General features: G+C 42.9%; 1 protein-coding gene across 1 annotated transcript in view; it reads right to left on the bottom strand.

The window, feature by feature from the left end:
• The window catches only part of LOC142465292 (vomeronasal type-2 receptor 26-like), a 166,319-nt gene that overhangs the window by 108,727 nt on the left and 33,906 nt on the right, over positions 1-23,686 (bottom strand). The window contains exons 3-4 of the mRNA XM_075569338.1: positions 12,148-12,439; positions 4,470-5,291 (exon numbers count right to left, since the gene is read on the bottom strand). Coding sequence (XP_075425453.1) covers positions 4,470-5,291; positions 12,148-12,439 — 1,114 coding nt within the window. The remainder of the gene's footprint in view (positions 1-4,469; positions 5,292-12,147; positions 12,440-23,686) is intronic.

The raw sequence follows: 23,686 nt of genomic DNA, 5'->3' as shown, positions 1-23,686 counted from the left end.
GCCAGGGACCCACTGGACCCAAAGATAACCAGAGGGCTAAACCTTTATTATATAGCCTGGTTACCCTTTCCCATCATAAAATGTAACCCCTAACAAACATAACAATTAAATTAAACACTTAAACAATTCGAAAATGTAATTAAAATAAGTCCTACAAATACATAACAATTAACTCAAAACAATAAACAGAAATAGATAACATAACCATTAATTCAAAAGAAGCATTTGCCAACAAAATGCATTGGCCATCACTATATTTATCTATGACCTAAAGTGGCATAGATAAATACATTAGCAATCAATGGGCAAGCAAAAACATAAAAATAAAAAATTACAATTAAAAACCTGAAAAATTACAATTACATACAGTACAGTATCAGGAAACTCTCAGCCAAAAACGCCATCCTCTGAATCCCCCAACATGCTCCGACATCAGAGAGGGGGGGGGGATGACAGAGTGGGGGGGGAAGAAAAAGAAAGAAGAATGAAGAAAACATGGCCAGTTTAAGATAGTGGTTTGTGTTAAAAATTAACCTTTTTTGTATATAATTTGAAATAATATTATGCATTACTAGTAGAAGAAAATAAACATACAAGTAAAAAGACAGAAGAACCTAATCTAGTAGCCTTGATAAAATGCCTCGCTCTGCATTACCGCTGGAAGTTTTGTGAGTTTAGTTATCGCGGTATTCAGAAAGACTCTGAAGCCATGTGATAGCAAAATGACCAAAACTTACGATGAGCAGCGATGGGATCTCAGCCTCTCTCAAAGGTTCTCACCAATGGGATCTACAGCAATGTGGGCCAGCGGCATAGAGAGCTGCACAGAGAGAGACGCCTCTCCCTGCACATATCTCGCCAGCGATTGCAGGGTTTTAATAAAAATGTTAATACTAGTGTACTAGTACGGAGCAGTGCCTGTAACGTGACGCTGGACATTTAAATGCATAGGAGATACTGGCACCCAATAACAGGACATGTATCTCAGGAAGCAGGAGGTCCCCGGATCTGAAATAAACGTGGTTCTTCTCCCGAGACCCCCTGCTCACGAACTCAAGTATTACATTTTTTATTAAAACAGCTTCATTAACTTAGCGGTTAGACGCTAAGGCAACCACCCACCCCGGGGCCACTATACCTAACCTTTATCCATTTATTGGCACAGTTGTACATCATACCCATATAATATGGGCATGATAAGCCACTATACTGTAGCAGTCAATGGCCAACCTAAAAAAGAAATCATCAAGAACAAAAATACACAACAATTAAAGAAATAAACAAGCACCTAAACGCTGCACGAATAGAAGAACTAAAAAAGCCTCAACTACACATCAATAAAATTAATCTAACACCAAAAAAGCAAAGGAATAAAAATTATTCCAAAAATATAATATAAAGAAGCCATCCAAATACATAACCATTTAATCAAAACCGTAAACATAAACAGAAAAATAACAATCAAATCAAAACAAGAATTTGCCAAAAAATGCATTGCCTGTCACTGTATTTATCTGTACACTAAAGGGGCACAGATAAATACATTATCAGTCAATGGGCAATCAAAAAATAAAAATAAAATAATACAATAAAAAAACCTGAAAAAATACATTTACATACATTCAATATTTATCTTACCTTTAGAAGTCTTTACCCTCCGAATCCCGGCATATCAGGAAGCTCTCGACCTCCGACGTCAACCACCGCAATCCGCCTCCATCCTCCGCAAAAATCAGCATCAGGTAAAAAAATCTTCTTTCTTCCATCTTCTTCCATCTTCTTCTGTAATTATTTTCTTCATTTCCTGCATCTTCTTTACTTGCAATCCATTCCCCATGGTAAATCAAGCCACGGAAGTTGCCTCGTCGTCTTCTTGAGCTAAAATGAGATGGAACAGGCCTTATATAGGACCTGTGACATCACATTTTATGGTCAGATGGTACAGCTTCAATTCAATTGGAGGTTGTATCATGTGACCGGCTTTTTTTAAGTATGTGACGTCATCTCCAAGGGAGGTACGTAACATCCTTAAAACCCCATCGCTGATATCACATGGTATTACAGCCAATGAGATTGAAGTCAATCCCATTAGTTCCTGTACCATGTGATATGTTCCATTAGTTTTAAAGGATGTGATATAATCCCTTAAAGTGATGTCACAGCCTTTAAAAAAAAATGTCACATGGTACAGGAACCAATTTTTTAGCATAGTGTGACGGTAGGTGTAGCCAGTCCAGTAAAATGTATTAATGTATCCCCTGTAACCATGTTCCCTTAAACTGTCCCCTGTGAGCTTATCATCTCGACTGTCATGTGCATTTAGGACCCCTCATAGGAAATAGCTGTAGGACCGGGACTTTGGGAACAGGATTTTAAGGGTGGATGTTGGGAGGCAATAGGGTTAAAAACTGTATAAAGTGTTGCTAACCGGTTATACCGGGAGAACTGTATTTGTTCCCTCAAATAGTGCATGTTTTGTGGGTACGCATCTAGGGATAAACACGGTGTGTGTTGGAGTAATAATACAACCCTATGTAACATCAGTGCCCCGCCATCAAGTTCTACAATCGGATTTAACAACACAGTGCAGGAGCCTGTATTAAAACAAGTTTTGGACTCCAAGTTTTAATTCTGTATTACTTTGTATTGATATGTATAATCATTGCTATACAGACAGCCCCGGTAATGTAAATAGCCAGATGTTCTGCATGACAATGGCGGATCAAAGGAGCGGATGGGCTAGGTGTCAGGCCATCTGGCAGGGGGGGAAGCGTGGAGGAACAAGTCTGCAGATGGGCTCACAGATGGTGAGACAATTTGTTGTAGCCAGACTCTGTGGAGCCTATCCAGTGGACGGTAATGGGCTGTCCAAGGATAGCCATTGCCATGACAGAGCTCGTAGGCATGATTTCATTTGACCAGTTCAAATTTCCCACCTTGTCAGAAAACTGAGTCTAAGCATGCCCCTCCTTTGAGTGGGTAAAGCCAGGCGAGTCCCTGGCTCATAATTGGCTACTGTGTACAATCCTATGCTCTGATTTGTCACCAGTCTCTCTTCCATTTTGAACATAGGACAGCGAGGTCTATGTAAGGGGACTGGCTGATTAGAGAACTAGAGCATCCTAGGGATTGATCCGGTTAAGTACTGGCAGGCTTTTCAAAAGTGCTTTGCTTTGAATAGCAAAGCAATTGGCACGGAGTTGCCAGAGAAGCCTGGCCTAGCTGAGGACAAGTCTTGCAGATGCAGTCAAGTTCTTAGATTGCAGCCAAGTTCTGAGAATGCATCCAAGTTCTGAGAAGTGATTCTACTTGCTCCAGTCTTACTGCAGAGACGCGACCGGCAGCTAATCGGCATAGAGGTGCCGGAGCAGCACGACCAAGCAAGGATAAGGGCAGGGAGCAAGTTTTCATGCCCAAGCTCTCAGGGGCAAGATCTTGGGGCCATGTTCTGAGAATTAGACGGAGCTGAAACCAGCTGGGAGAGCACGGTGTCTCTCCCGAAAAGAGTACCATGTGTTCCTGGAACCTGGAGTGGAGAGGGTAATCATACCTGAAGCCCTGCACCTAGTTGAGGCTCGTGACTCCCCCCAGGCCCCCAGTATTTATTGTATTTTGTGCAACTTTTTTATGACTGTGTCTGTGGGCTTGCCTGCATAAACCCAATTGTATTCAATAATGTTGTCCTGACTGTGAATTGATCCCGGAAGGTATAAAGTGTTAAAAGTACTGGTCTCCGGTGACACATAGGATTTGCATAAGAGTGAGAGTAACAGCTATTTAAATTTGTTGTGCAATATTTTTCCCCTTAACGTGAGGGCATTCTAAAGCAAACTACCTTTGTGGATATGCATTACGGCTAACAATACGATAAATGTATTTATAAAATGTGTTACCAGGAAGTAATATATTGAGAGTTACCGCTTGTTTTCAAGTATGTCCTGGGCACAGAGTTATGGCGACAGGTACATGGTTATAAATACATAGTTACATTAAGTGAGCAGGGTTATACATTATACACAAGACATTGCATGCACAGAAAAATGCAGTTACATGGTGGTAATATAACAATAAAACAATACAACATTTAACAGATTTCTGAGGATCTAGCCCCTTGTGAATTAATAACTGGTCCCTTCACTGCTAGAGATTAGCAATGGATTCTGTGAGAAACCTGTTCTGACCTGTTGTAATTTCTCCTTGGGGAAGGACCTCATTTATATTGTCTCAGTTTGACTTGACACATATGTACTCTCTTACAATATTATTGTCCTCCCTCCCACATTATTCTGCGCTGAGAAATATGTTGTCTGAATCTGATAATAGTAAAATAAATATTGGGACAGGTTACATCAATATGTTTAATGTTTAATAATGTCCAATAGGCCATGGTCATACTGTAGCAATAAACAGTGAAGCCCATGGTATTATTCTATATGTGTTGTTCCACATATTATCTGCATTATATTTACCTGATATCTGTAATTATAACTTTTAATGTTCCTTTCAGGAGTTTGTCTACTAAGAGACAAATGCATACTGTTCAGAGCATGAGCCATGGCATATACTGCAAAGTACACATGGGCTGCACTTTCATCAAACAAAAAACTCCGAAGATCTGTTATACGTTCCTTCCCAGTGCAATTCCGAAAAGGTATCCGGTAAAGGGATTCAAAGAAACGATTCTTTGCTGAATTTGTCGAAAAACATAAATGGCTTATCATCCAAATATCTTCAAGTAACATGTCTTCTGGGTGCTTTGAAGGATGGACATTCTCTATGAAAGTCTCCATTCCTGGATTAAATAATTGAGGAACTTCAAATGCCAAACTTCCATTAAATGCTTCACTGCAAATATCTATGAAAAACTTGTTAAAGGCCCAGGTAGGAGGAAGGATTAGAGTCTTTTCATGGAGATCATCAGCTAAATGTCGTAATGCATAAGCAAAGGATAAAGAAACTGTCGCACAAAGTATAATAACTCTGGCAGAGGAGTTTTGAATAATCTCACTGTGTCTCCTTTTAATCGCTTCTTCGCTTGTATCTATAACATGATCTATCTTAAGTTTGAAAGCAACACAGATTCCAAGACTGGTGATATATTTTGACAACACTTGACTTTCAGTCTCTCCCGTGTCATCATTTGATGTAATAATTCCAACCCAGGTCCATCCAAAATATTTCAGCAACTTTGTTATAGCAGAATAATGAACATGGTAATTTTGAAGTGTTCGAAAAATGTATGGATATAAAACTCTGTTACTTAGCAGGGGATCTGTTGCACCATAGCTTATCTGCAAATATTAACAAAAATATTTAGCACTGACACAAAATCTGAATATGCTACATTATCAAACTACTATGCATGTTATCAAATCTGAAAACAAACACACAAAAAACTGATATCATACACTTTTATATTTTTTATTATTTTATCTTTATACAGTATATTATAGTTTTGCAAGAGCTATTCTTTTATAAAACAAATAAAAATAGCAGTTGTGGTCACATTTACTGTAAATGTCTCAGATAGGTCTGTACAGCAAAAATGTAAAACTACTCTAAGAAGAACAGTGGAAGAAAATCACCTACAGATCCCATAAAATCCTGCAAACACAAGATCATATTACAAGCAGATTACACTAGTACTGTATATCATGATGAAAAACAATTGCATATTATATCAATATTGCTATATGTGTGAATACATACAAATCCAAGTGTAAATATACAAATACAAGTTTAGAGGTGGGTTAAGGGAACAGAGGAGGGAATTAGATAATATAACAGAATACTTGTAATTATTTGGCTGTGATACCTGAAAATGTGCATTTTCAATACCTTTGAATGAAACAACATATCAATAGTGCACTGCTCTCTTCTGCGTAATCTGTAAGTCTGCACAGGTCTCTTTATCATGTGAAACAATCACATTTGTAAAAAGTATTGATAGAAATTATTATTTGGTTCTTGTTCTATATAGTGTGAATAGAGGCTTCCCATTTACTTTAGCTGGCTTTCCATGCACCAGCGTCAGCTCTATGTTATTCGTACTTTATAGAATAAGGTCCTTTATTGTGTTTAAAAAAAAAAATAGCATCCAAATGTGCCTGAATATGAAATGATCAGATTAATAGATCTCTGCAGCCTCAAACGTTTATGCACAAGAACACATTGTATCATCAATACTGTATTATACCAGACTTGCCTGACCGTAGAGATATTAATGCAGCTACCCCTCCCCAACCCCGAATATAATCTTTACATAAAACACGCGCACAGAATGGTATAGAGGTTGAAATAGCCATGGCTTTAATTAAAATGACCAAGATAATAAAAATGCAGCTACCAAAATCTCTTCCCGATTCTCACCAACTATTATAATTCACAGTGCTCAATCATGGCCTGGATCAGAGCACTGGCCGCTCAGGTGATTAATCATCAGCAGCGAGGATGAGCCGCATAATGATCCTTGTCCACTCGTCAATAAATGCCATAACTATTCCCAAAGGACCTCTGCTGGCCAGGTTACCTTGCAATTAACCAACTAAACAGCCACCACCGCCATGGATATTTAACAGACCCTTAATTTAGCCACGTAACCTCCAGCCTGGACCCTTTCCACCACATCTTGGAAAGTGACATTAAATAAATCCAGAAGCAGATCACATAAATACATCCATCCGGTAAAAACAGTCCATCGTTATCTCAATAAACATCCAGATGACAGATCAGCCTGCCACTTACTGTAAATGCAAAACAAAGTTACCATCAGCCTTATTAATCTTCTGCAAAAATAATTATTCGTAGCGCTACTGTAAAATAGCAATCTAAAAAGAACTAGTATGACAATGTGCAAAGATCTAATATATACTGTAAAAAAGGTTCAAATACTGCAAATATTTCTAATATACAGTATAGCACAAATCACCACAGGTGGATGCACGTGACATCATCAGGCATTGAGGTCTGGTGAGGGATCTCCGGAGACCTTCATAGCTTAACTAAATAAGACAACTCAAAAACCCTATCAAACTAACTCAAACAAGGCCTTGAAAGGTGTGGGAACGATTCAGCATGCCTCTCAAGTATGAAATAACCATCAGTCCAAGAGATTTCATGTTTTTAGAAGAACCCATCCTGATGCAAGTGCAGACCTGGATAATGGCGACGCAAGAGAAGGTGTGCCATGTGCAGCGTCCGATTCTGAGGTTGAGAGAGGAGAGTCCGGGGGTTACATTAGAGTTAATGGAAATGATATTCAAAAGATTCAAAACTCCTTTCAATTGGACATACAGAAATCTGTTAAAGAGTTAAAAAAAAATCCCTCCTTAACTTAGTGCACACCTGAATTGGAGAACAAAATGGAAGAGACCCTCCAGCTACAGGTCAAGAGACAATGACGTCTTTATGGTAGCTGAAGAAAGAAGCGTGTTAAAGAACATTTAGGAAGACCAAGAGAATAAAGAGAAAAGACAGAAAATAAGGATTGGAAATATCCTGGAGTTTGTTTCGATGGAAGAACTTCATCCTTACCAGAATAAACTGCACCTGCCCTTGATCCTGCCATCGAGGAACGGGATATGAAAATGGAAAGGGCACATAATGCCCTGGGCCCAAGACCGGAGGACCTGGACAGGAAAAGGGATGTGATAATAAGACTCCATCATTACAAAACAAAGGAGTGAATTATCTCCTGCTGCAGAGAAAGGTGGGATATTAAATTTGAGAGCTCCTCTCTGTAGGTTTTCGGCGCTCCTCTCTTTAGGTTTTCAATGACCTATCAAGGACAACCATCGCACAGCAAAGTTTTTAATTAATATACTTCACAGACTCCTTTATTATTTCCAAACCCTCCCAGTTCAGATTCCGTCCAAAGAGCTAAAAAAGAGAATTTTCCAATTTATATGGAGAAGAAAGAGACCAAGAATGGCCCGATCAATTATGTTATCCCCCAATACTGTGGTGGGGGGGATCTGATCTGGGAGTCCCAGATATTAAATGATATTATTAGGCGATGCAACTACACCAAATCATAATGTGGAATGATTATTCAAATAAATTCTGTTGGGTGACAATAGACACTAATTATGTGATTCTTTGGTCCCTCCAAACTCAAATAATTTTAAATAGTGTGACACCAATCTCAAATAATTAAGAAAAAAAGATATAACTCTGCAATCATTGCACTCACACACGCAGCAGGTTTCAAGCATGTATGAGTCAATGCACAAGCTCTGTCTCATCTGTCCAGGCTCAAACAATGTCCCTCGTGCTCCGACCATGCCCCGGTAGGCATAACTGTAGCGATGGAGAGGGGGGTTGGCCCAGTAATAAAGGGGTTACACCCCAAAGGGCCACCCCCACCATCACATAGGAGGCGAGGGGTTAACTGTTATAATGTTTAATAGTGGTTTTATTCCCCTGCCTCAATGCAAACGGTGTCTCCCCTGGTTATATTATTTTTCCACTTATAGTGTGTGCACCCAACACATACACAGGGATCAGGTCTGGAGGGAAAGGGTGAATTGCATTAACATGTTTATGGCCCTTTGTTCCCCTTCCCGCCTTTTCTATCCCCATTTGCAACCCATCCCATAGGTCGCCATTGGAGTTCATTGGAGTCAATGGAGATTTCCGTAGTTTGGGCCTAATATCAGAAAAGACCAGCAGGTGGCGCCCGGGAGGACAAGCGGAACTCTGCCATTTAAATGAATGGCGTAATATATTTCAATGGAAATAAGAACTAGAGGGCTGGGATTTGGCCACCATGTAGTCATTGCTCTGGCATGATTGCATGGCAATTTCCAGCCCTCTGATCAACAGAACGGAGTATGAGTAACTGTGTAAAATGTGATTCTCCCAGTCACTGTCACCCAGTCACTGTCACCCAGTCACTGTCACCTAGTCACTGTCACCCACCCACCTAGTCACTGTCACCCACCTACCCACTGTCTCCCAAGTCACTGTCTCCAAAGTCACCGTCTCCCACCCAAGTCACTGTCTGCCACCCACCCAGTCACTGTCCACCACCCACCGCCATTCAACCACCCATCGCCATTAACCCACCGCCATTCACCCACCCACCGCCATTCACCCACCTACCCACCTACCGCCATACACCCACCCGCCATCATTCACCCACCCACCATCATTCACCCAACTGTCATTCACCCAGTCACTGTCATTCACCCACCCATCCACTCACCCACCCAGGCAGGCAGTCACATGTCTTTTGTTGAAAATATATAAAATAAACAGGTTGCATTGTAATGTTTTTTTCTGTATCACAATAAGAAAACAGTTAAGTAAAAGTTGCGCGCTAAAAGATATTTATCCGTGGTAGGTGCGCTATGGGTTTGGGGATGGGTGTGCTATGGGTTCGGGGGGGTGCGCTATGGGTTCAGTGGGGAGGTGCGCTATGGGTTCGGGGGGGGGGGCTACTCCTTTCATTTGTCCCGGTCCCCATGATTTCTGTTGGCGGCCCTGTGGGTGATTGGAGGTGCAGGGGGGGAGAGGGTAATGGGTGATGTGAGGTGCAGGGGGGGAGAGGGTGATGGGTGATGTGAGGTGCATGGGGGGAGAGGGTGATGGGTGATGTGAGGTGCAGGGGGGAGGGTGATGGGTGATGGGAGGTGCAGGGGTTGATTGTAGGTGCAGGGGGTGGTCATTGGAGGTGCAAGGGGGGGGGTGATTTGAGGTGCAAGGGGGGAAAGCGATGTTAGGTGCAAGGGGGGAGTGCGATGTGAGGTGCAAGGGGGGGAGAGGGATGTGAGGTGCAGGGGGGTGGGATGTGTGTGGTGTGCAGGGGGTTATTGTGTGTTTGATGTGGAGGGGGAGTATTATGTGTGTGGGTGAGGGGGAGAGATGGGGGTATGAGAGATAGATGGGGAGTATCGCTAAGGTTGATAGTGAGGGGTTCTGTGGGAGATATGAAGATGATGATGAAGGGTGCTGGGGGAGATATGAATATGATGATGAGGGGTGCTGGGGGAGATATGAGGATGATGATGAGGTGCTGGAGGAGAGATGATGATGGGGATGATGATGATTTTATCCGTGCGGCTCAATTTTTTTTCCTTGGAGCAGTTCTCAATTTACGAGTTGTGCAGGCCTGCTGTAAGCTATTGTGACAATAACCACCCACCCTGGGAAACTATAAGCTTCACCTACCCCCTCTACCACCAAGAAACTAGTCACTTGTATTTAACCCCTTCATTACCCATGTGGTTAGTTGCTAAGGTAATGAAGCTGGGCTGTATATTAATTTCTATTACATAGGATTGAAGCAGGGGTTCTCTGGAGCTGATATTAATGCAGGTCAGCTCTGGCGCCCCCTAGCTTCAATCTGATGTACTGTAGTAAGAATACTGTAAATGTGTCTCCATCAGATGCACATCAGGAGGCAATATCAGAATCTGAGAGTTGCAGTCACGATTTGTCAAAAGATGCAAGTTTTAGCATTCTTAAACTTTTGTTTTGGATAAAGTGCTCAAAACTCTCGATAAATCAGTTACCGAAGCTACCTGAATAGTACTCTATGAGTTTAGTTGTACATTAAATATATTTCTTGACTTCAAATTTTGTCTTTGTTTTATTGCATTTGAACTCCTTTTTATTATTAGATCCAAATGTGCAAATAAAGCATTTTTACATTTATAAAATAACATTTCCTGGGTTAACAAACTTTGGATCTTATTTCTTATTTCTTATTACAGTATATTTCTTGATACATCTGTTTTAAATTTGATGCTTAAAGTTGGTTTGAAACCTGGATCGTTAAAATTGGTTTGAAACCTGGATTGTTCAACAATATATTCCAATGCTTCATAAGAATTGTGTTTATCTGACTGAAGCATTAGAGAACTCTGTGGCAATCAATGATGTCTCTATATTATTATTTTTAGATTTATTTTGTAGAGAAATCAAATCAGTTATATGCATATTATCAACATTTTCAATGTTTGCCTTAAATCAATGGCTTTTTAAAAAAAAAGTCTTAGTTTTTTATTCTTGAATCATTATCCATAAAAATGTCAACTCTCATCTTGGTGACAGATGTTAAAAACAGAATTAAATTTTTGGTATTCAAATATGTTAAATTATTTTATCAAGCTAGAACAGTATCTCCAAATCTCCAAATCTCTAAATCTCCCAGCTCCTCAAACTTATAGCTCCTACTCTAGTCCCTACGCTCACACATATTTTTAATTCCGCCCTCTATTCTGGCACCTTTCCCTCCTCCTTCAAACATGCAACAGTTAGGCCATTAATCAAAAACAGTAAGCTTGACCCAACCTGTCTCTCTAACTATTGTCCTGTCTCCCTCCTACATTTTGCCTCTAAACTCCTTGAATGCCTCGTATTCTCTCTGCAGGTTTCTTCACTGTCTCTTGGATTCTACACTCTCAAGATGACTGCGCACACGCACACACACAAACACACACACACACAAGCTCCCTAGGGCAAGGTGCTTCTTCAAGGTGACAATTTCCTTGTAGACGTCTAATGGGCAGTTGAATTGTTTGCTTCCCTTCTTAGTGTCTGTGGCAGGACGGCCTGTAGCCGAGGTCAGGGAACAGTCCACACGTGTAGTTTCAGGATAATGAAAACTTTCAGTGGCTTTATTTCTCGACAACATAACATGTGGGTACACTGTCCCTTTAAACAAAAACAAAACTTGCTCCACATTGGGAGAACTGACTAACACCCCAGGCCTATCTAGCAGGCTGGCTGGCTAAACCATTTACCAAACCGTAAGTGTATATTATGCAGTCAGGAAAACAAATTAACAATGCTTACTTTGGTTGAAAGTTCAGTCTGGCTAGCAGCTCAAATAGCAGTGTGCTCTGGTCTAAGGCAGCCAGCTACTGCCAGTAACAACATCCTTTTATACCTTGCTGGATTATCAGGTGTCATCTTACACTCTGATTACCTAGCTTCCTCCTGAGTTAACCTTCTGAGTGCTGGATGAAGCACTCAGACATATGTCCCCCAGGCATAACTGATAGGGGTTGACTTCACCCTGTCACAGTGTCACACAGTAATATAGCCAGATCTGTTTCGATATGTTGATCCCTTAGAGGTATCACAGGCGACAAAGTATCTTACAGTACTATTTCTGGGGCAAATATGACTACCAGCACTCACCTGTGTGTACCCATATATTCCCAGCATTTGTGCTATGGGCACAGTTGTGCCTGAAGAAAAATCTCCAATAAGACCTGCCAGCCTTTCATTTTCCAAGCAGGAGTAATTGGGAACTGTCCTACGTGGTCCGGATAATATCTTTATCACACTTTGTACAGCTTTAAGGTCACTTGCACAAGAATCATATACATGGTAACCCAGAGTAACATTGGGCAAAAGGTCTGGATTCTTGTTAATTTCCTCAATGGCAAAAATAAAAGCAAGAAGGTGTTTGTAATACTGGGGGAGAGGCCTGTGGAAATAGAATGCATGGATTAAGGGTTAAAATTACATCTTACATCATAAATGACTGCTGATTTTGTAATAATCATTTGAAGAATGATAAACGATTTACCAGACATACAGATGCAGTGGCCGTTATCAAAATATTTCACGGGTTGTATTCCTGGTCATACCCAGGTCATGCTGCATGATTTCTTCAAACTTTACCGCGTTAAGACGCGAGTTTACTAGTGTTTCAATCGAGTGCAGAAAATAGCATTTTAGCATTGTCTGCAATACCGTCGAGAAACTCAAGTGGGCGATCATGAGTTGTTGTCTTAAAAATCAAATTGCAACTCAACCTATCTTTTATTTCTGTACAGTACTTCAAGTTTGTGTAATAGTAATTTGAAATTAATTTTACGAGTTCATACTGTTTACTGTACATGGGAAAGAAGTCCTTTCTTAGGCTCCTTAGCCATGCACAAATCCTCTAATTGTAGAAGATTAAAAATATGAGCACACACAACAAAAAGTAATTTTAACTAATGAAATGTTGTATTTGTACAGGATAATAAAGGAAAAAGGAATCATGCTAAAATACGTCTCTACTTCTTCCGAATGAAAAATATTTATTATGCGCATGCGTGTAAGTCTAATTGGAACCTGGTTGAAACGCATATGTGTGTCATCCCATTTCTGCACATGTGTGTCATTATGTTCCTAATTAAATTACTGCACAGTAATAGACAGTGCATTTTTTTACAAAGTCACTACAGTACTGTAGATACTGTATCTGCTAGACAGTAGTACAGTACTACTGTTAGTATATCTAGATAGTAAAAAATACTTTTATGTTCTAGATTTAAATATTATTTTATACGTACTGTACAGTACAGTATTCGGTAAAGTTTATCAATGACACATATTTATATATTGAAATGCCCAAAGAACTTTAGGTATAGTACTACTGTTAGTATATAGACAGTAAAAACATGAACACGCCAAAAAGATAATTTAAAGAATGAACATTTTTATTTGTACAGGATAATAAAGGAACACGGAATAATACAAAAATACAAAGTCACCTCTTCTTCAAAACTTACGATCTTGTCTTTTTCTTCTTAGTAATGGCTGCATCATCTTGGAAATCTGGGTCTGGGAAGAAAGAGACAATATTCTATATTATTACTTGCACCGTACATTTTGGTTAAAATATGCCTGCATCTTCTATCAAGTTATCAAGCATGATCTACTGTATGCCAAGAGTCACTGATATATTGTAATTGCTACTAATACAGGACTTATTCAACCAGTGTGTATTATTGCTGCTACAGTATTCTAAGTGTCAGACATTCAAGTTAGTATTGCCACAACAATGTTACATTCTATTGGAAAAAATGTTACTGTGTATCCTTAGCTAAATGGAGCTATAATCAAATTGTATCCAACAAAATGATGCATGCTAACAATAAGCATTAGGGTTTGCTAAAGGTTTACATTAGGTTTTTGGGGGGTTGGGGGGATTGGAGCGCTGTGTCTTCCTGGCAGTATTGCTGGTAGAGTTTGCTGCACCATGGGGAGGGGGGGGTGAGATTTCTTGCATGTTGTCTTCGCCCAGCTCCAGACATGCAAAGGCAAAACAGAAATAGAAAAAAAATATTATACCATGACGCCAGAACAGTCCATTATTATACAGTATCTTCTCCTTTTTGGGGGGTTGGAGTAGACTAAGCATGCAAGACATGAAGTACAGCACTTACATTAGGACTAGAGGTTTTCATTAGGTTTTTGGGGGTTTAGGGAGAAGGGAATTGGCATGCAAGGAATGAAGCACTGTGTGTTACCTGGCAGTATTGCTGGGAGCATTTCCTGCACCAAAGGGAAGGGGAGGGGATTTCCTGCACGTTGTCTTTGCCCAGCTCCAGATATGCATATGTAAAACAGAAATAGAAAAAAGCATTAAACAATGAAACAATTTAAAACAATCAACTGTCTTTTTTTTAGATTAAAACAAGTGGAGGTGCATCTATATTTTTAAACAAATTTATAACTAGCAGCAGTCATAAAACAAGTTGATGGACCTCCAAGGAAGAGCCCTTGTATGTCTCAAAGGCCATTGATGCTGTCTCTCACGGTTCTCATAAGAAGAGTGGTAACATTAAAATAGAGCTTTGCTTCTTCAATTATTGTGTTCCTTAAATTTGCAGGAAGACCCTTCTTGTATTTATTGCCTTCATAATTTACATTTTGGGTCCACTCGCTGTACAGCTCAAAACTGATGTGGTGTTTAAAGATGAACTGGGCATATTTCTGGGCTATACCACCACATCTGATCTTGTATTTATCCCGGACGCTCTGGGCAGTTCTCTCAACAAGATGTCTGGGAGCGTTACAATCCTTGGTGCTGGAGTGGGTGTGATTATGGCAGCGGGCGGGTGTAGATGGTCTGGGAGGATTCTTTCATCCTGCCGTAGCCTTACCGGGGTTGTCATCTCCTCCACCCCCGGGTTATATATGTATTCGTCAGGTGAAAGGGGTGAGCATGGGGTGTCCCATGGTGTGGTCCCGTGGTGTGCTTGGTGTTTGTACCGTTAAGGTAAAATCCAGGAATTGAGAGGGTGCATGGGGGGTTGTTGTGGTTCCTCCATGGAAGAATAAGGTGCCTCCAGGCCACCCTCATGCTCCTGAGTTGGACATACAGGGGCAGGGAATCCAAGCAAAGAATAGTGTCCTGCAATGTTCCTCTCAATTTTACACAGACAAACACCCATGCACCTATCAATATTCTCCATGGTCTCCAAAAGACGGCCCATCTTGGTTTCCATTCAGTCCTTATATTGTTCTGTTGAGATGTCAGTGAAAGAACATCACTGAAAATATCCAGCATGTGGGCGACTGAGCTGGATCTGGTGCAAGGAGTGCTGGTGTCACCTGGACGGACATCTGCATGGCTGGGTGCTTGAGCAGGTAAGCTGGGGGTTTCCGGACGGGCATTGATGTGGATGGGTGCTTGAGCAGGTAAGTTGGGGGTTTCAGGAAGGGCATCAACGTAGATGGGTGCTGGAGCAGACAAGCTAGGGCTTTTGGGATGAGCATCAGTGGACAAAGGGTCAGAACGGGCGAATATTTTGGAATCGGTGGAAGTGGGCGTTGGCAGTGAAAAGTCTGGGATGTCCGATTCGGCTATAGTGGGTGCTTGGGCACTTTTGGTGCCCGGCCAAACAGGTTGATTGAAGTTGATTTTGGCAATTTTCTTCCTCACATAATAAGGACCAGGGTTTTTTGCTTTGGGAGCTTTCTGAACGTTTCCTTATTGAACATTTGGATTTGGCTTTGGCTGGAAACAGCTTCCACCTTTCACTTTCTCGTGCTTGGCAGAGCAGATGAAAGCAGGTTCCTACATCTTTAGAATCTGGGAAGATCCATGGAAGCAGATGGAAGAATGCACAATACAGTATCTGGACAATAGCGCATTCAGATAGAGATCAGCGTGTGGGAGGCTAGGCAATTTGTGTCTGTGAGGATTCACCATTTTGGCGGTTCTGTCCCCTTAACATTCACCTGTCCGTCAGGATCCAGTGACACTCAAGAAGGGCATTCCAGTGGTGGTGCTCATGTGCAGCGCGCGTGCAGTGCACAGGCTCTGTCGGTCTCTGGAATTCCCGTGTCCAGGGTACGCTCTCCTACCTGCGGCATTGACGCACGACGAATGCGTGGTGCGCAGTCTCCTCAGCGGTCTGCGGTCTCTGTCTCCTGATCCCACCCCGCTCTGACATCAGAGCTACGTGGCTCAGTACTTCCAGGTGCTCCTCCCCTGTCTATGCGGGTCCCGCCTCTGGTCTCCGCCCCTGTACTGACGCGGGTGCCGTGATGCGCACAAATGGTGCACGACCGGGTCACCAGCATGATGCGCAAGTTACGCGCGGCACACGCGCACTGTCTAGTGTTCCTTCTACCTCAATCAGCTGTGTAATAGGACGCACCTGCATGATCCAGCAGACTATCAGAGAGGGCGCTTCTGCTTCCTGGATGCCTCCCATTGGTGGGAGGTCCTTTAAATACCTAGGTCTCTCCTCCATTGCCAAGCATAACTTCTGTTTGTGACGCTGAACCTCACTGCATCCTGCTTGTCTGCTTCTTACCTTGCTGCCTGACTCTGCCTTGGACCTTGGACTTTGTTATACTCTCCTGCACTGACCCTGGTTTTGGATTAAGTTTATCCTGCTCTCTCCTGCACTGACCCTGGCTTTGGCTTTACGATGGCTCTACTCTCTCCAATCCTGACTCTGGCTACGTACCCCAATGATCCGCTACTCTCCACTCCTAGACCCGGCAAGTACCACATTTACGCTGTCCTCTAAACCCCTAACCCGGCTTGCAAGACTATCCTACACTCTAGATGCGTCCTCGCAGTTGTGGTTTGCATTCTATACCAATCCCTACCTAGTGTAAGGACCTGCACTGCGGGGACTGCCGCTACCAGCACATCCTTACCTCTTCTCCCCGTGGTCTCTGATTCCCGGCGGCATGCCCCAGCCCTCGGCGTCTCCCCCGCGGCTGCTCCCGCACTTCCGGGTCACGCGTGTCACCCTTACGGGCACGCGTGGATCCAGGCTTCCCTTTCTTGGTGCCGCGAGCCTGAAACACGCCTCCTCAGGTGCGGCACACACATCGCGCGTTTCCCTGCCCCTGCTCCACCGGGTCCGCTCCCCAGGCCCTTCTCACTTTCCTCTGGCTTCCCGTTCCTGGTGCCGGGAGCCTGACCCCGCCTCCTCAGGTGCGGCGCACGCATCGCACGTTTCCGTGGCCCTACTCCACCAGGTCCGTCCCCAGACCCTTCTCCCCTACCAGGGCTTCCCTTGGGCCGCACCTCCGCTCCTCACTTTCCTCTGATAGGTTCCAGCCCACCATTTAGTCTCCCCTCACCATTACCACATTGCTCTGCATAGCTTCTGTATCTTGGTTCTGTCTGCTTCTGCTTGGCTCTCTTGTGTTTCAGTCCCTGTTCCTGTCATGGACATGACCTGCAGGTGTTAAAAGTGGGCGTACAGTGCTTCACCTGTCGAGCGAGGTCCATCAGATTGTGTAAATATACCATTACTGTGTACTGTAATTCTGTTGATTCAATTCTCATTGAATATACATCGAATACACATCGAATATACTGATGCAGCCACGAGTATAAGAACTCTTGCCTGGGAGAGTTCTGGGGCAGTCTCACAGTAAATGCCGCAACATGGCTGCACCATTGCCTCAACATTTTAGTTTGAATGGGACTGCAGGGACCCCCCGCTTTGTTAATCCGATGGGCCCTTATGAATCTCATAGAAATGTTGAGGCAATGTTCAGACAATGTTGAGGCATTTACTGTGAGACTGCCCCAGAATCTCCCAGAATTTCCCAGGTAAGTGTTCTAATACTGGTGGCTTCATCAGTACATTCCTATGTTCTTGATTTCTATCCTATAGCAGGTTTCAAAGGATCCCAGAATGAGAATACAGTATATTTACTGTACAAAGAAGGACATGGATTTTTACAGGTTCAACGCTGGTTACGTTCTTCTGGCCTTGTTTTAGCAAAAAGCACTGTCAGTTATCATGCTCATTGTAATTCAAAAAGTGTAAAGCGGAGTCCCACAATCACAATAGAATAAGTATTTTTGTTTTCATTACTGTATGTAATTACTGTATTACTTGTATAAGATTCTTGCCTATCAAAATGCATTTGCATGTTTACGTGTTTTCTGTGCAAGTATTTTAGAGGCAAAAAATGACTGTACTACTTTTAGAAGAAAATATCAAATGTATTTTTTGGCTCTTGATGCTTATACAGTAATGTAGAATACTGAATACAGTATTCTGTATACAATACTGTACTGTATGTCATGTATTTGTGTTTACTTAATTTTTGGCCTACTGTAACAAATTGTTCTCTTTTCCTTTACACTGTAGTACGATAAAGCGTCTGGTGGACGAAATCAGTGAGGCTAATGATGAGCGCTGTGCAGCAAGAGTCAAGACTGGTCTAGAGAACGGTCACAATATTACGGCATCTGAGACCAGCATCAGGGTGATGAGATGCCAATTGGAATGGAAAAAGCTCACAATTATTCTCTACTTCTCAATAAAAATTACATTGTCACTTAAAAAATATTTCCTCGTTGGATTTGTAAATCAGATTCACAATGTGCATGCGTGTGGAAACAGAAAATTGACATTTTATAACTGTTACAATTGATTAAATATGAACAAACTGCATAACATGGTGTTTTCCATGAACCAGGAAGTGGAATAAAAGCAAGAAAATTCTCATTGTAAAATTTTAGTACAGGTTATGATATGTATTTGAATTGATCCCATACAGTACTGTACAGTGCATAGTGTGTTGTCCAAAATAATAGCGTGGCAAAGTTTTAAAAGTGTGAAGACTATAAAAGTTAAAAAAAGCAACGTTTTAAAAAGCGATATTAGAGTTTATATTGTATTGTATGTCTTTATTAATTTAGCGCCAAAAGTGCACTCAGTGCTTCACAAAGAATACAGTACAGGGAATTAAAATAATACGTTAAGCACAGCAAAATCAAACAATAGGAAAGGAAATCCCTGCCCCGAAGAGCTTACAATCTAAGAGGTAATGGTAGACTTACAGAGACAGCAGGTGAGGGAGTAAGTGCTGCGGATGGCAGTGCTTTGCCACAATGGGTGGTAGGATTGACTGTGGGACAATAGCCATTAGTGCAGGCTATTGGGATTCTTAAATTGTGGGGTGGGTTCTAAGGTTAGTCAGTATTAAATCAGAAGGTTAACACCATTTACAGAGGAAGAGATGGCAGGGAGGCATGAGTGAGAGCAGGTGTGTATGTCTGGGATCAGGGTTAGGGGAGATCCCCAGAAGAAGGTTGGAGTAGATAGAGGGTGTTAATAGAGGATTTGTGTGGGTGTTTTTAATTGAGGGGTAAAGAAGTTGTTGGGAGAGAGGTGTATAAATAATTGTGCAGTGGGGAGTGGGGAAGTTGGAAAGGACAGAAATGCTCAGAAATGAGTGAGGAAACAGTAAACAGAAAAAGCAATAGGGAGGGCATAGTGAGATGCAGGAGGAGAGACAGTATAGGTATTGGAGGATAGGAAGATTTCAAATAATCACAGCAGTTAGAAAGTTCTCACAGCTGCAAGAGTTGTTGTTGTGCAGAGACCAGATCTTCTTCGAATCTTCACCTCCAATTTCAACTACAAAATTAACTCCAGACACTTTCAATGTGACATTTTAAGGGCCTCATGCAGAAAGTGTCGATAAGGAACTTATCGACCACTTATCGGCCAAAATGGCTACTCATATTCCGTAAGCCTCGATAAGTGGGTGATAATGGCCTGTATCACCGAAAAAACCTTTCACCAAAATCAAATCGCCGACTGAGTAGCGATAAACCACTTATCGACACTTTTCGGAATGATCATAAACATGTGCGATTCTAGTAGTCGTGATTTGCCTATCGCCACCTATCGCGGCCCTAAAATGGCAATTTTATCCCCAATTCAACATGCCACAACATTTAGGCAGATTGGTGGGGAGATGCATCAATGAGCGACGATAAATCGGGACTTAGAAAAATGTTGGCCTTTTTCCTGCATGGGATTGATGCGGGGTCTCAGGAGCTGATACCCATTAATACCAGCACCGGAGCCCCCCGGCATGCATCCGATGCAGGAAAAATGCATTTACAGCCACTTCATTACCTTAGCAGTTAACCGCTAAGATAATGAAGGGGTTAACCACCCATGCCAGGCTTATTGTGGCTAGCGGGGGTGGGTGAAGGGGGTATTTTGCCCTTAGTGGGTGTTTAGGCCTTGCGGGGGGGGGCCGCAGGGAGGATTTAACCCTTCATTACCTTAGCGGTTAATACGCTAAGGTAATGAATAGGGTTAACCCTACCGCTACCCACCCGCAAGGTCTAAACACCAATCCTTAGGTCTAATACCCCCTTCACCCACCCCCGCTACACACAATAAAAACAATACACACACAACAGCTCAAAAACCACCTCCTAGGCCACAATAAACATAGCAATATTTAATAAACATCAATAAACCCCCTGTGTCACCTAATAAACCATTATTTATTTTTTAACATACAGGATTCATACCCCAGACCTACGGTAGTCCCCGTGGTCCCGACGGGTGTCTGCAAGCTCCACAGTGCACCAGTACCCCAGGGTCTGGGGGTCTATGGGTGGTTCCTGCCAGGCACAATGGGCCTCCAGGTGGTCCCCGCGGGTCACCGTGGGCCCCAAATGGGATCCACGGGTGGGCCTGTGGGTGTATGGGGATCCCCGGGTCAACCCCACAGGTGTCTGAGGCCCTACGGTGGATCCCAAGGGGGTCTGGGGGACCTCAGGTGGTACAGCAATGGGGCCCCCGGTTCTTCCCCGCAGGTGTACCCCGTGAGTCCACAGCTAGTACCCGTGGGTGTCCGGGGGTCCACGTTGGGCACCAAATATTGTTGTTCAGGAAATGCTACACCCTCTTCTCCCGGGTAACGTCTTGCAATATGTTATTTTCTGCTCTAAGCAGAAGCACTTTATCGCAATTTCTTACCCCGTAAAAAAATGATCCCACACCCTATATGTTAGGGTATTGTGATAATATTATAAAGAGAGGTTACTCAGAGTTTGTATAAGATAAGGTTTTTGTTTATTGTAATACAACACAATTACAAGAAACAAAATAAGCAAAATGCTAACAATCCAATATTGTATATATCTAACTACTCAGAGATTAGTTATTCATTGTATGCTGTCATACTCACGACCACAAAGGTATTATGATATGTCATGCCAGTCTCGGTAGGTGTCATCTCATGTGGCTTGCCACTCGGTTCTGATCTAACTTGGCCCTATGCTAACCTTATATTGCCTTGTCATACGTCATTATTATCTGTGTGGAAACAAGGGAAATAACCCAAAAATCTTGCAGAGTTTGCTAACTTTGTCTACTAGCATAGCAAATTAATTACTGGATGTCTGTGGTCAAGCAACTTCTCCATGTACTGTAAGCTCATGCTGACGGCGAAATGTGTTATAAAAATGCTCTACTATTTCCTGGCACATCACAGAAATTCTATTTGCAAATTTCTGAGAACTTGTAGTAATTCCAAAGCAAGAAAAATTAGTTAATACTAGCTGAGAGCCCCGGCGTTGCCCGGGATGTTTGTGGTGTGGGGGTGGCATTTGGGTGGGGAGTGGTCCACGCGGCCCATGGCAGTGTTCGGTGGTACTGCTGCTGTGGCTGTACTGATGGTGATTGTATTGGTGTGCTGATTTGGGAGGGTTTGTTGCTGATGTGGGGGTGCGGATGTGGGTGTGCCGATGGGGAGGTGCGAAGGTGCCAATGTGTGGGTGCTGATGGTGTTGATGGGGGCTGGGAATGGTGGGGAGCCGAGAATGCCAGTGTGCTGGGGGGGGGGGGGGGGCATGGGATACCGGTGTGCTGATGTGGTGGTGCTGGGGATAGTGTATGTGTGTGTATACGTGTGTGTGTGTATATATACACACGTGTGTGTATACATGTGTGTATACATGTTTGTGTGTGTGTGTATACATGTTTGTTTGTATACATTGTGTATGTATACGTGTGTGTGTGTATACACGTGTGTGTGTATACACGTGTGTGTGTATACACGTGTGTGTGTATACACGTGTGTGTGTGTGTATACACGTGTGTGTGTGTTTATACACGTGTGTGTGTGTATACACGTGTGTGTGTTTATACATGTGTGTGTGTGTATACACGTGTGTGTGTGTGTATACACGTGTGTGTGTGTATACACGTGTGTGTGTGTATACACGTGTGTGTGTGTATACACGTGTGTGTGTGTATACACGTGTGTGTATACACGTGTGTGTGTGTATATACGTGTGTGTGTATACACGTGTGTGTGTGTGTATACACGTGTGTGTGTGTACACACGTGTGTGTGTGTATACACGTGTGTGTGTGTGTATACACGTGTGTGTGTGTGTGTACATGTGTGTGTGTGTACACGTGTGTACACGTGTGTGTGTGTGTACACAAGTGTGTGTGTGTGTGTGTACACGTGTGTGTACATGTGTGTGTGTGTACACGTGTGTGTGTGTGTACACACGTGTGTGTGTGTGTACACGTGTGTGTGTGTGTACACACGTGTGTGTGTGTACACGTGTGTGTGTGTGTGTGTGTACACGTGTGTGTGTGTGTACACGTGTGTGTGTGTGTACACGTGTGTGTGTGTGTACACGTGTGTGTGTGTGTGTACACGTGTGTGTGTGTACACGTGTGTGTGTGTGTGTACACGTGTGTGTGTGTGTGTACACGTGTGTGTGTGTACACGTGTGTGTGTGTGTGTACACGTGTGTGTGTGTGTGTACACGTGTGTGTGTGTGTGTGTGTGTACACGTGTGTGTGTGTGTACACGTGTGTGTGTGTGTACACGTGTGTGTGTGTACACGTGTTTGTGTGTGTGTACACGTGTGTGTGTGTGTGTACACGTGTGTGTGTGTACACGTGTGTGTGTGTGTACACGTGTGTGTACACGTGTGTGTGTACACGTGTGTGTGTACACGTGTGTGTGTGTGTACACGTGTGTGTGTGTGTACACATGTGTGTGTGTGTGTGTGTACACGTGTGTGTGTGTACACGTGTGTGTGTGTGTGTGTACACGTGTGTGTGTGTGTACACGTGTGTGTGTGTGTACACGTGTGTGTGTGTGTACACGTGTGTGTGTGTGTGTGTGTACACGTTTGTGTGTGTGTGTGCACGTGTGTGTGTGTGTACACGTGTGTGTGTACACGTGTGTGTGTACACGTGTGTGTACACGTGTGTGTGTGTGTACACGTGTGTGTGTGTACACGTGTGTGTGTGTGTGTTTGTACACGTGTGTGTGTGTGTACACGTGTGTGTGTGTGTGTACACGTGTGTGTGTGTGTACACGTGTGTGTGTGTGTGTACACGTGTGTGTGTGTGTACACGTGTGTGTGTGTGTGTACACGTGTGTGTGTGTGTGTACACGTGTGTGTGTGTACACGTGTGTGTGTGTGTACACGTGTGTGTGTGTGTACACGTGTGTGTGTGTACACGTGTGTGTGTGTGTACACGTGTGTGTACACGTGTGTGTGTGTGTACACGTGTGTGTGTGTGTACACGTGTGTGTGTACATACACGTGCGTGTGTGTCTACGTATACGTGTGTGTACGTGTCTGCGTGTGTCTGCGTGTGCCTGCGTGTCTACGTGTGCCTGCGTGTCTA

Source organism: Ascaphus truei, chromosome 1 (assembly GCF_040206685.1).
Source record: "Ascaphus truei isolate aAscTru1 chromosome 1, aAscTru1.hap1, whole genome shotgun sequence".
NCBI classification, from domain to species: Eukaryota; Metazoa; Chordata; class Amphibia; order Anura; family Ascaphidae; genus Ascaphus; species Ascaphus truei.
The sequence above is the reverse complement of the archived record's forward strand: the minus strand, read 5'-3'. Positions and strand labels throughout refer to the sequence as shown.